This window comes from Odontesthes bonariensis, chromosome 18 (genome assembly GCF_027942865.1).
Source record: "Odontesthes bonariensis isolate fOdoBon6 chromosome 18, fOdoBon6.hap1, whole genome shotgun sequence".
Classification (NCBI taxonomy): domain Eukaryota; kingdom Metazoa; phylum Chordata; class Actinopteri; order Atheriniformes; family Atherinopsidae; genus Odontesthes; species Odontesthes bonariensis.
In genome coordinates this window covers 28,500,267-28,514,086 of record NC_134523.1, presented here as the reverse complement: position 1 = coordinate 28,514,086, position 13,820 = coordinate 28,500,267, and the positions used below count along the sequence as shown (strand labels likewise).

Genomic DNA, 13,820 nt, shown 5'->3' with positions numbered 1-13,820 from the left:
TAAGATAAAAGTGTCATGCTACTGGGTATTAAAAGCGATCCTAAATAAGTAGGTTTTTAGCCTAGATCTGAAGAGGTCAAAGTAATTTAAAGTAAATTAATCAAAGTAAATAAAGTAAAAAAAATGTGGTAAATTAAAAAGAGGTTGGAGGTAGATGGCTGGAATGAAGAGCTGAATTACTATACACATTTAGACCTTTACATATACGTATCATATGTGTATATATAGATATACGCATTTATTTATTCACATATTTTCATTTATTTATCTGTTACACAAGCAATGATATTTTGTTTTGTGGTTAAAAACGTCTTTTGTTTGGTAATTATTATTATTAGTAGTATTATTATTTTTTTTTTCTCCTTCCAGTTATTTATTTATTAATTTCATTTGAATAATTATTATTGCTATTATTATCATTGTTTTTTTTTCTTGTATGCACCTTCTTGTTCTATATTGTTCGCCGTTTGTAAATTAAAAAAATGTGCAATAAACGTGTTTAAAAAAAAAAAATTAGAGGTTGGAGCAGTTTCTGTCGTGTAAAGAGAGAAAACCCAAATTTAACTCCCTTAAAACCATTATAAATCATTATAAACACAGAAAACTTTGTTCGTTTTGTGGAGAACGTCTTAAATCAGAGATGTTTAACCAACTTTTACAGGAAAAGTAAGCCAAACCTTTAGATACTTTAATAAAAAAAAGCTCATTTAAGTCCGGAATGAATGTAAAACAGAAGTAATTGTGGCTTTTTCTCCTCTGCAACTTCATTATCTTAAGATTTACAGTGAGAACAGTTTGCTTTGAGTGACACGCTGTGAATGATTACAGCTCTGCTTTAAATAACCCGTCGACACGTCGCCTGGGCTCGTGCCGGTCGGGCAGAGGGTGACTCATTCATTCAGGCTGCACTCCCACAGAGGAACAACCACCCATCCAGTGCCAAACTCGGGGCCAGCCTCCCTCTCCTCCCATCTCATTCTTTCCTACATGGGTACTCGGATGGGTTTGCAGACAGACTGAGCAGCGAGGAGACAGACGCCCTCATTCTGAGACGGTAAAAAAGAGGTCGACACAGATCCCCGGAGCAGAGTTTCCTCATCGTCTGACCAGCTTTAAAAAGGTAAGTCTGATACTTTTTGGGTGGAGTCGTTGATCCCTCCCACGATGTTTGATGAATTATGCTTTGTCTTCTGTGGGTGCACGAGGAAAAAGTCCTAAACTTGTTATCTGGAGATTCTATGGAAAGATTTTGGATGTCTGGATTTATTTTAGTGAAAAAAACCAGACGTGTTTCCATGGTAACAGCTGCAGATGTTCACTGAAACATGTTCCGACATGAACATAAACCCAGAATCTGAGGCAGAACCAGAGTTAGTTCAGTTCTGAGTAGCTTTAAAGTGAATATCTGCTCTGAGCTCCTTTCTCCTCCAGCACAGCCTGAACCCTCTCAGACGAGCTTTCTGTCCTTTCTTTAAGGAGTCTTCAGGAATAGTTCTCCAGGCTTCTTGAAGGACATCCCAAAGCTCTTCTTTGGATGTGGGCTGCCTTTTGTTCCGTTCTCTGCCAACATGATCCCACCCTGCTTCAGTAATGTTGAGCTCCGGGCTCTGGGGAGGATTCATCCCTCCATCAGACCTGCTGCCACTGATTTTCAGCCCACTTCTTGTGTCCTTTGGCACAGCTCAGCCTTTTCTCCCTGTTTCCCTTCCTTAAGAACGGCTTCTTGACAGCCACCCTTCCATGGAGCCCATTTCTCATGAGGCTTGGGCCAACAGCAGATGGATCAGCTGAAGGTCCAGATGCATCTCTCAGCTCCTGTGTCAGGTCTTTGCTGGATTTTTTCCTCTTTCTTAAGGACATCACTTTCAGATCCTGTTCATCTGCTGTAGATAGTTCTTTAGGCCTGACACTTCTTCTTTTGTCCTCCACTTGTCCAGTTTCCTCAAATGTTTTAAGGACACACCGTACACCATGCTGAGATATGCCAAGTTTTCAGCTAACAGCTCTTTGGGAATCAGCTTGTTGCTGCAGAAATCCTGTTTTCTGTGTGTCAGACTGTGTTATCTTTGCTGTTTTTCACACATGCAGCTAAAGAAATGGGAACAAATCTTAATTCCAGTCTAAAACCCACAAAGAGCTTCTAGATTATTCATTTCTGGTGGCATAAAACAGTTTAATCATTTCATTTATATTAATTGTTCCATAATTAGTCATTAGATTATATCTTATATTCCTTTTTTAAGCTTTAAATTTAATCGTATTTACTTTTTCTTGATGTTGAATAACATATAATACTTATTATTGTCTGTTTTTTTTTCCTACTTTTAGACGTGATAACGTTCATTTTTTGGGGATTAGGATTTTTTTAAACTGAATTTCTTATATTAATTGGTCTCTTTTGGTAACTGAAAGCAGTTTTAACGTAAATGTACAAAAAAGTTGAAACTATGAAGCTGTTTTTCACAGATGCAGCTAAAGAAATGGGAACAAATGATGCGTCTCTGTGACAGGCTGCTGGGAACAAAGTGCCTAAAGATCCAGTTTAAAATGGCTTCTTTGCTAAGTTGTCTGTTCTGTATGGACACAACACTGGTTCATGCCTTGAGTTAGGAGCCTTTTTCCTGCCTGAATGGTTCATAGGTCAGAGTTAAGTGGTTAAACAAAGAAAAAACACATTCCTCTGAAGATACCCAGGTGCAACAACACTCCAGCTTCAGCTGAAACATATTTCCATCATTAAAGTGATAGTCCGGAGTAGATTCAACCTGGGGTCATTTGAACCGTGATATCCAGCCAAGTAGCCCACCCGCAGTTTTTTCGATATTGGCTGAACATCAGCTGAGTTACTGAGTAATCCCGAATAGCTTCGTACAAGGGTTAATGGATCCTGGTCCGTATCTCCAAAATTACCACACTAAAATCACATGCCACGACACCAAACTTCTACAGTAGTACAAATATGGTCTGTACTCACAAAACGATGCATTTGGAAGTTTGAAAATAGTCCAGGAGTTTATTATTATCAACACAAGCCTGATAGCTTCTCTGCTGCTAAAGCTGCGTCGATGTCACTTCAAGGAGCTGGGAGCTTCAAAGTAAGATGAGGGTTGATCTACTACTGTAGACAACAAAGCAAGGCTGCTCAATTTCTCCATTGATAAAATAATTTCACAACTCTACAACATAAAAATTCATAAAAAAAAACATGTAGAATATAGCATATACTTTGTTGTCTACAGTAGTAGATCAACCCTCATCTTACTTTTGAAGCTCCCAGCTCCCAGAAGTGACATCGACGCAGCTTTAGCTGCAGAGAAGCTATCAGGCTTGTGTTGATAATAATAAACTCCTGGACTATTTTCAAACTTCCAAATGCATCGTTTTGTGAGTACAGACCATATTTGTACTACTGTAGAAGTTTGGTGTCATGGCATGTGATTTTATTGTGGTACTTTTGGAGATACGGACCAGGATCCATTAACCCTTGTACGAAGCTATTTGGGATAACTCAGTAACTCAGCTGATGTTCAGCCAATATCGAAAAAACTGCGGGTGGGCTACTTGGCTGGATATCACGGTTCAAATGACCCCAGGATGAATCTACTCCGGAGTATCACTTTAAAGGAAAATCAAACTAAAGATGTTTGCAGACATTTTGACAGAAAAAAATAAGATTTTTAACAAATTTGAGCACTAATCTTGTTATTTGAACTTTATTTCATGTATAAATCCCCATTTGTTCTTATCTATGACAAAATTTTACTCAAATTTTTTTAACTTCTCATTTATTTTTGTCTCGTTTTTAATGGTTTTACTTATTTTGAGATTTTTTTTCCTAAACTAAATGAGTTTTTTCCAAACATTTTAACTAAATGAGAATAAAGTACCTGAAAATGAGTGAAAAAGCATAAAAATGTCAAAAGAAAAACTCTGAAAGAGCTTCAGGAAGCTGCAGAACTGCTGATCAGGACACTTTAAAGGTTACAGTCCTGATAAACTATCATTTAGCTGTTATGCTGCAAACAAGTGGAACAAACTGCCAGTAGAGATTAAACTTTCACCAAATGGAGACATTTTTAAATCCAGGTTAAAAACATTTCTGTTCTCATGTGTCTATGCATGAAATCTGCACGATATCTTTTAATTTATCTGAACTGTTGCTTGTTTTTAAATTAATTTAAATTATTTTATTTGTTTCTCTTTATATTCTTTTATGTATTTTTAGTGCTTCTTCCACTTCCTGCTGCAATGCTTTTATTTTATGTAAAACACTTTGAATTGTTTGTACATGTAATGTGCTATATTTGATTTGATTTGATTTGATCAAAATGAAAACATTTGTGTTTGTTTGAAGACAGAAAGGTGAAATGGCGACACCCAAAACTACTCCTCGAGGTGGAAACACTCCACTGTCCCCCAACCGCATCACCCGCCTCCAGGAGAAGGAGGACCTCTCCAACCTCAACGACCGCCTGGCCGTTTACATCGACAAGGTGCGCTACCTGGAGGCCGAGAACGCCGGCCTGCGTCTGCGCATCACCGAGTCGGAGACGGAGGTGACCCGCGAGCTGACGGGCCTGAAGGCCGCCTACGAGTCGGAGCTGGCCGACGCCCGCCAGACTCTGGACTCGGTGGCCAAAGAGCGAGCGCGGCTGCAGCTGGAGCTGGGGAAGCTGCGGGAGGACCACAAGGAGCTGAAAGCACGGTGGGTGCGGCCCGGAGTCTGGAACTCATTATCCAGTCCGGTGTTTGTTTTCTGTGCAGTGATGATGGTTTAGAGAAAGAAACGGAAACATGTTGATTAGGCCGAGCTGGGGGGGCTTTCAGAGGCTCCGCCCCTCTTCCTTAAACACCAGACATGGGGACTCAAGTCACTGGCTGTGTTCGAAACCGCCTACTACATACTACCTACTATATACTGCATACTGCTACATACTACATGCTACATGCTGCATACTGCATACTACATGCTGCATACTGCATACTACATACTACATACTACATGCTACATGCTGCATACTGCTACATACTACATGCTACATGCTGCATACTGCATACTACATACTACATACTACATGCTGCATACTGCTACATACTACATGCTACATGCTGCATACTGCATACTGCATACTGCATACTACATGCTGCATACTGCATACTACATGCTACATGCTGCATACTGCATACTACATACTACATGCTATATACTGCATACTACATACTACATGCTGCATACTGCTACATACTACATGCTACATGCCGCATACTGCATACTACATGCTGCATACTGCATACTACATACTACATGCTACATGCTGCATACTGCATACTACATGCTACATACTGCATACTACATACTACATGCTACATGCTGCATACTGCATGCTGCATACTGCATACTACATGCTACATGCTGCATACTGCATACTACATGCTACATACTGCATACTACATACTACATGCTGCATACTGCATACTACATACTACATGCTGCATACTGCATACTACATACTACATGCTGCATACTGCATACTACATACTACATGCTGCATACTGCATACTACATGCTGCATACTGCATACTACATACTACATGCTGCATACTGCATACTACATACTACATGCTGCATACTGCATACTACATGCTACATACTGCATACTACATGCTGCATACTGCATACTTCATACTACATGCTACATGCTGCATACTGCATACTACATACTACATGCTACATGCTACATACTGCATACTACATGCTACATGCTACATGCTACATGCTGCATACTACATGCTGCATACTGCATACTACATGCTACATACTGCATACTACATACTACATGCTGCATACTACATGCTGCATACTGCATACTACATGCTACATACTGCATACTACATACTGCATACTACATACTGCATACTGCATGCTTCATTCTGCATACTACATGCTACATGCTGCATACTACATGCTACATACTGCATACTACATACTGCATACTACATACTGCATACTGCATGCTTCATTCTGCATACTACATGCTGCATACTACATACTACATGCTACATACTGCATACTACATACTGCATACTGCATGCTTCATTCTGCATACTACATGCTACATACTGCATACTACATGCTACATACTGCATACTACATACTGCATACTACATGCTACATGCTGCATACTACATACTCCATACCGCATATCACATACTACATACTACATACGACATACTACGTACTACATACTGCATACTACATTCTACATAGTACATAATACATACTTCCATACTACATAGTACATACGACCTACTACCTACTACATACTGCATGTTGAGACCTGAAAGCTAAGATTGAGACTTACTTGAGACTTGAAAGCTAAGACTTGGGACTTGCTTGGGATTTGAAAGCTAAGACTTGAGACTTGCACATGTGTGACTTGGTCCCATCTCTGGTTATATTACCTGGATATGAGCGGTCACGCAGCAGAGAGTCTGGTGATGGATCCTTTTAGCCGTGTGTGAACTGAATAAAACAGCCAGCGGGTGTCACGGTGTAAATCAGTTCATTTTGAGCTCTCTGAGAGAAAGAAGCCTTGATGAGGCAGAAACAGGGGAAAGACCTCGGTGCATATGACTCATAGGCCAGTGATGTGTCCCGTGAATCTGGTAGCCACAAGCCACAGCCGGTAGCGTTTAACTGAGGAGCTGCCATGGCAACCGTTTGGCTTTTTATGAAAACACACACACACATCTTCTCAATATTTATGGAAAAAGAAGAGTGGAGCGTTTTTTTTCGGCAGTGCCACGTACTCTGTGTGTAATGATCACTGTGGTGAGGGAGGAAAACTGGGGGAAAGAGTTAGTCATCGGGCTCTGGATGTGGCAGCGAGGGAAGGAGTCGGGGTGGAAGTCAGAGACAGTATGATTCAGCCAGGGAGCGGCCCCAGCAGCAGGGCGGCCCCCAGAGAGTCAGCAGCCTAAATAAGCACCGGCATTAAGAGCTGACGAGTAACTGCGAAGATCTGCAGGATGTTAACGCCACAGTCTCAAACCCGTCACCCGTAGAGACTCTGAGATTAGATTTCAGAAACCTTCAGGCCGCCGGGCATCTTGTGATCGTCAGATAAAAACAGTTTGGGGGGTCAATGGAGTTATTTTGTTTTATTTACAGACAAACATGTGAAATGTGAGTTCTTTCCATGAAAGGTTTTGAAAGTTTGACCTTTGAACTGGACTTTAAATGCAGCAACACAGGCAGAAGACACAGAGAAGTGGAACATTTGCTTGAATTTCACACGTCTGTGCGCAGCGGCTCCGGAGGATGCACTGTAAAGAAAAATAACAGTAAAATAATAGTAAAATACTGGCAGCAGGGACGCCAGTATTTTACTGTTATTTTACAGTGCAGCTACTATTTATTTTAACAGTATATTAGCGTTTTTTGGATTACAGCACATGACGGTAGGATAACTGCGTTTTAGTAATTTTACAGCGCATCCACCCTAATTTATTTAACAGTATAATAACGTATTTTGTGTGTTGTTATGTGTTACTTTAATATACTACGTTACCCATAAGGCACTAGGCGATAGGTTACGTAGGAGACGATGTACTCGGATAGGGGGTTCATCAGTAAAGTTTCAGCATAAACCCACGCTGACCGTGTGTGTCTGTTCATTAATGCACTACACGGCATAATATGGTGTCAGATGGTGATAATCTTTGAAAAGGAGAAAATAAGAGGAGTTTCAGTGACGAGTGAGCGAGTTTGAGCCGTGAGGTCGTGTCTACGAGCCCTAGAAGCCGCGAAATGTGCAATGCTAGCGAGAGAGGAGAACAACAGCAGCAGCAGTAGTTCTAGCAGCAGTGACGAAAGCACGGGAGAACTCGGCGAACACAGAAAAGAAGTGGTGCCAGAGTCAGCGCAATCACCGCAGCAAAATTCGTCGGCTGGAAGGACGGAAAGACGACCCACAGTCATGGATAAGCTAAGTCCACCCTCACCCATGCAGTTTAGTGGAAATCTCGCAGATAACTGGAAAAGGTTCAAGCAGAGATTTGAAATATATCTAGCTGCTAGCGGAGCAGGGCAAGGGGATGAGAAATTGCAAGCTCAAATCCTTCTGCACGTAATTGGGGAAGACGCGTTGGACATTTATAACAGTTTCCAAATTGCAGCCGCTGATCTGAAACTACCTGCACTGTTGAAAAAATTCGAAGAGTACTTTGTGCCTACCAAAAACATAACGTTTGAGAGATACAAGTTCTTTTCCTGTGACCAAAAGCCTGGCAATGCTTTCGATCTGTACCTGGCAGAACTGCATACTTTAAGCAAGACATGCGAGTTCGGTGCACTGAAAGATTCACTAATAAAGGACCGCATAGTTTGTGGAATTGCAGACAATGGCCTGAGAGAGAGATTGCTAAGAGATAAAGAACTGACTTTGGATAAGGCAGTAGACTTGTGCAGGGCATCACAGAGCTCGCGCGAGCAAGTCAAAGAACTGGCCAAAACAGAAATGGCGGTGCATGCAGTAAGATCAAAGGAGCAGCACAAGAAACGCCAATTTAAACAAAATAAAGACAAAATGGTGGATGGCACTTGTAAGCAATGTGGAGGCAGTCACGCGCCAAGAACATGTCCAGCTTATGGGAAAACATGCAATAGCTGTGGAAAAAGAAACCATTATGCAAAATGCTGCACAGCTGAGACAAAGAAAAAAGTGCATACAGTGGACGAGGAACCAGATGAGTTTTTTGTAGATGTAGTGCAGGCATCCCATGCTGAAAAAGAAGAATGGATTGTTCCAGTGATTGTAAATGAGACAATAATACCGTTTAAGTTGGATACGGGAGCACAAGTGAACTTGTTGTCATTTGCTGATTACAAAACGCTGACAATAAAAAGCAAGATCCATCCAGTGAAAATGAAAGTGACAGGCTACACAGGAGAAAGTGTACCAGTTAAAGGCAGCTGTATAGCTACATTCAAACACAAAGGCCAGATGTTAAAGGCACAGTTGCTGATTGTTGAAAAGAAAGTGCAACCAATACTAGGTGTAACTGCATGTGAGAAACTCAATCTCGTGAGGAGGGTGTTCATGGTGGCGTCGCAGACAGCAGACAAACAGAACACAGACAGCAGTGATCAAGACACCTTAATGACTGAGTTCAATGATGTTTTCGAGGGACTAGGCTGCTTACCAGGTGAACACAAAATACACGTGGACGAGACAGTTGCACCAGTAGTTCACGCTTGCCGAAAAGTTCCGTTTGCACTGAGAGGAAAACTGAAGGAAGAATTAGCAAGAATGGAAAAGCTGAAAGTCATACAGAAAATCAACGAGCCGACTGATTGGGTGAGTTCCCTCGTCATCTTAGAAAAGAAAAATGGTGCATTACGCACATGCCTGGATCCCAGAGATCTGAATAAAGCAGTCAAACGAGAGCATTTCAAGTTGCCAACCCGTGAGGAGATTATGTCTCAGTTCGCAGGAGCCAAGTGGTTCAGTAAACTTGATGCGTCTTCAGGGTTCTGGCAGATGAAGCTCGACGACGCCAGTTCAAGACTCTGTACTTTCAACACGCCAGAAGGAAGATACAGATTCCTCCGTCTTCCATATGGAATCCTATCTGCTCCAGAGGTCTTTCACAAGTCGATTCACACCATATTCGAGCACATTCCAGGAGTCACAACCATGATGGATGACGTGATAGTGTGGGGATCCACGAGAGAGGAACATGACACAAGGCTACGACAAGTGCTTGAGCGTACACGAAGTGTCAACCTGAAGCTAAACAGAGACAAATGTGAATTTGCAGTCAAGTCACTTACGTTCATCGGAGATGTTGTGTCTGAGAAAGGGGTGAGTCCTGACCCAAGAAAGACGTCAGCCATAGCCAATATGGAGACGCGCCAGAACAAGGACGAGGTGAGGCGGTTCTTAGGGATGGTCACCTACCTAGCTAAGTTCATACCCCAGCTGTCTACCATTTCGGCTCCACTCAGAGTGTTGCTGGAGCAGAAAAATGAGTGGATGTGGCTACAACAGCAAGAGGAGTGTTTTCAGAACCTGAAAAAGATATTCATCTCAGAGCCAGTGCTTAGGTTCTACGATCCTAAACGAGAGACAAGAATCTCCGCTGATGCTTCTCAGTATGGCTTAGGAGCCGTCCTTCTACAGTTGCACGAGGAAAGATGGCAACCAGTGGCCTACGCATCGAGATCCCTCACCAGTGCCGAGGTCAATTATGCGCAAATCGAGAAGGAATTGCTGGCCACCACGTATGCATGTGAACGTTTCCACCAGTATGTATATGGGCAGACTGTAGAAGCAGAGACAGACCATAAACCATTGGTCGCCATCATGTCCAAGCCATTGACAGACTGTCCCCTGAGAATACAGCGTATGTTAATACGACTGCAGAAATACGACGTGAAATTGACATATACACCAGGAAAATACATGTATGCAGCCGATACACTGTCACGGGCTGTTGACAAACATGAGAAACCAGACAAGGAAAAATGTGCTGACATACAGGCATACGTTGACATGATCATGACGTCACTTCCTGTGTCAAGCGAAAGAACAGAACAACTCAAACAAGAAACTGAAAAGGACGAGACATTGACAGAACTCAAGAGGATGATCAAACAAGGCTGGCCTGAGCACAAGAGCGACTGTCCACAGCGAGTTCAAGATTACTGGACCTGCAAAACAGAGCTGACGGTGGTCGACAACATTGTGTTCAAGGGCAACAAGTTTGTAATTCCATCTTCAATGCGCAAAGACATGCTCAGGAAGATACATGAAGGGCACCTGGGGGAAGAAAAGTGTAAACGCAGAGCTCGTGAAGTCATGTATTGGCCGAGAATGAACCAAGACATTGGCCTGACCACAGCCTCATGTGAAGTATGCTTGACTTACCGATCCAAACAGCAGGCAGAACCACTTATGACTTACCCTGTGCCAGGTAGACCATTCTACAGAGTAGGAGCGGATCTGTTCGACTGCCATGGAAAGAGCCATATAGTGGTGACAGATTACCTCTCAAACTACCCGGAGGTCGCGACCTTGCAACAACAACAAGCAAAGCAGTCATTGCATTCCTGAAGACTGTATTTGCAAGACATGGAGTCCCATGTGAACTGATATCAGATAATGGTCCACAATTCGCAAGCAGTGAGTTTGCTGACTTCGCAAAAGAATGGGGTTTTCAGCACATAACGTCTAGCCCACATTACCCTAGGTCCAATGGCCTTGCAGAGAGCTCAGTCAAAGTTGTCAAAGGTCTCATGAAGAAAGCGCACGATGGAAAGGAAGACTTTCATCACAGCCTGATGATCTACAGAAGTGCGCCACTGCAGAACGGCCTGTCCCCATCCCAAATGCTAATGGGACGACGCCTGAGAACCAATCTGCCAATGCATGAGAATCTCTTGACACCCAAAGGAGCACACAAAATCAAAATCGACAAAGAAAAAGACAAAGAGAAACAAACACAGCAACATGACAAAAGAGCGAGGAAACTGCGCGTAATAAGGCCCGGAGAACAAGTCAGGATCAGAGATCATGTGACAGGCATCTGGAATCTACATGGTTCAGTGCAAAAAGAGGTGGCACCACGCTCTTATGAAGTTCAGACAGAGCATGGAGGGTCTCTGAGAAGAAACCGTGTCGATCTCAAGCCACAAATGTCAAGCCAGACAGGTGTGGAACAGCCCGACACAATGCCGCAAGCCGGAGACAACACCCTGAAGCATACCGTGGAACTGGAAGTGCCAGCAACTGTCCATAGCTCTCCTGCCAAGACGCCGTGCAGGCCAAAGCGCACGGTTGAGCCTCCCAAGAGACTCATTGAAAGTTGCTGAACACTAGAGACTCTAAATGTGTTGTGAAAAAAAAAAAAAAAAAAGTTGATAATTGTGATATTGTGAATGTGAATTGTTACTCATTTAGAGTAAGGTAAAGCAAGGTATATTAGGTCTTAGACTTAGTCATAGTCTGTGGTTGGGATAAAGTTAATTGCTTTTCTTAAAGGGGGAAGATGTGTTGTTATGTGTTACTTTAATATACTACGTTACCCATAAGGCACTAGGCGATAGGTTACGTAGGAGACGATGTACTCGGATAGGGGGTTCATCAGTAAAGTTTCAGCATAAACCCACGCTGACCGTGTGTGTCTTTTCATTAATGCACTACATGGCATAACATTTTGGATTATAGTATATGGGAGTAGGAGAACTACAACAGAGGGTTTAACAGAGATGGGACCAAGTCACACATGTGCAAGTCTCAATTAAGTCTCAAGTCTTAGCTTTCAAGTCTCAAGTAAGTCCCAAGTATTTTTTTCTTGGGCAAATCAAGTCAAGTCAAAGTCAGGTCACCTTATTGTAACTTTAGCTGCAGAATCTGATCTTAATAAAGTGAAAAGACAAGATATAAGTAACTGTCAGTAAACATCATTGGCCAATGTGTCCAACCTGTCCACCCCGTATCATATCAAGCTAACATTAACTAACTACCGACTAGGCTAACAGGATAATATTAGCTAATTTGACGAGCACTTACTGGTCAGAATGGATCTTCAAATGACAAACAAAGTTGGAAGTTGTCGTCTGGCTGTCTGAGATGTTGATGCCGCATGTCTTGCACTGTGCTGTTCGTCTTTTGCCGCCAAAATGGTGATTAGGAAAGCCGAAGATAACGTCTCTCGGTCCCGCTGACATGTTGATGCATATCTGATATGAGTTTATTCTCTCCAATAAACACTAAGGTATGTAGAGGGGGCATGACTGATTGACAGGGTAGGGATCCAATCATGACGCCATTCTCAGCCTGCGCTCCTACCGGGTAATCAATATTATATTTAAAATTAATTCTGTGGAAGTTGCCTTTAGGTGAAAAGATGAGCCAAAAACTTCTCACATTAAGACTCTGTGAGTCGCGTTTATTAACTGACAAAAACTGACAGTTCCAACTGACAGCTCGCGCATCAACAGAACAGCTGTTATCATGAAACGTCACCGGATCTCTTAAAGAGACCGCAACTATTAAATGCATCATAACATTCAAGACAATGAACCGCACAACATTAAAGACGATGAACCAACAACATAACAGATAACAGAACACATATAAGAAAGTGAATTATGCCGTCAGTGTTGAGAGCACTACAATTCATTCATTTTATATTAAAACTGAAAACATGAACTGAATAACATTCAAGTCATCGTGTCTCAAGTCAAGTCAAGTGCCGAGTCTTTAACTTCCAAGTCCAAGTCGAGTCTCAAGTCTTTTATTTTTTGTCAAGTCAAGTCACAAGTCATCAAAACAGCAACTCAAGTCGACTCGAGTCCAAGTCACAGTGACTCGAGTCCCCATCTCTGAATATAACAACGACGCGACAATTTAAATGCATTTATTTAAATATCTTAGTTACTACATACATCCAGTTTGCTGCTCTGGGATTTAAACCAGAATAAGAAACCTGGGGTCCGTTTCACAAAGCAGGTTCAACCAACTCTGAGTCTATTCCTGATCTCTGAGTTGATCTACTCTGAGATAGAAAACTCTGAGTTTTCGGTTCCAGAAACACTGATTTGAGTGAGTTTAATCAACTCTGAGTAAGTTCACCTTGAGTTTAGCGCGTGCACCACAACTTTAAAAAGCCAGCATCAATGGAGCCCCGATTCGACGAGTCACCATGGCAACGGGGAAGAGGAGGGGCTACGTTTTTCACCAACCCCGAATTGGAAATCTTAATGCGCTCATACAGCGAGTTTCAATACGTTTTTAGAAATAAGTGCAACACCG

The 13,820-nt window shown here is 42.2% G+C and overlaps 1 protein-coding gene across 3 annotated transcripts in view; it reads left to right on the top strand.

The window, feature by feature from the left end:
• The window catches only part of LOC142368299 (lamin-A-like), a 29,592-nt gene that overhangs the window by 2,338 nt on the left and 13,434 nt on the right, over positions 1 to 13,820 (top strand). For 2 of the 3 annotated variants that reach the window (XM_075450426.1, XM_075450428.1), the window contains exons 2-3: positions 829 to 1,120; positions 4,355 to 4,705. In XM_075450426.1, coding sequence (XP_075306541.1) covers positions 4,368 to 4,705 — 338 coding nt within the window. In that variant the 5' untranslated portion in view covers positions 829 to 1,120; positions 4,355 to 4,367. The remainder of the gene's footprint in view (positions 1 to 828; positions 1,121 to 4,354; positions 4,706 to 13,820) is intronic. The other variant, XM_075450427.1, reaches the window with a different exon arrangement.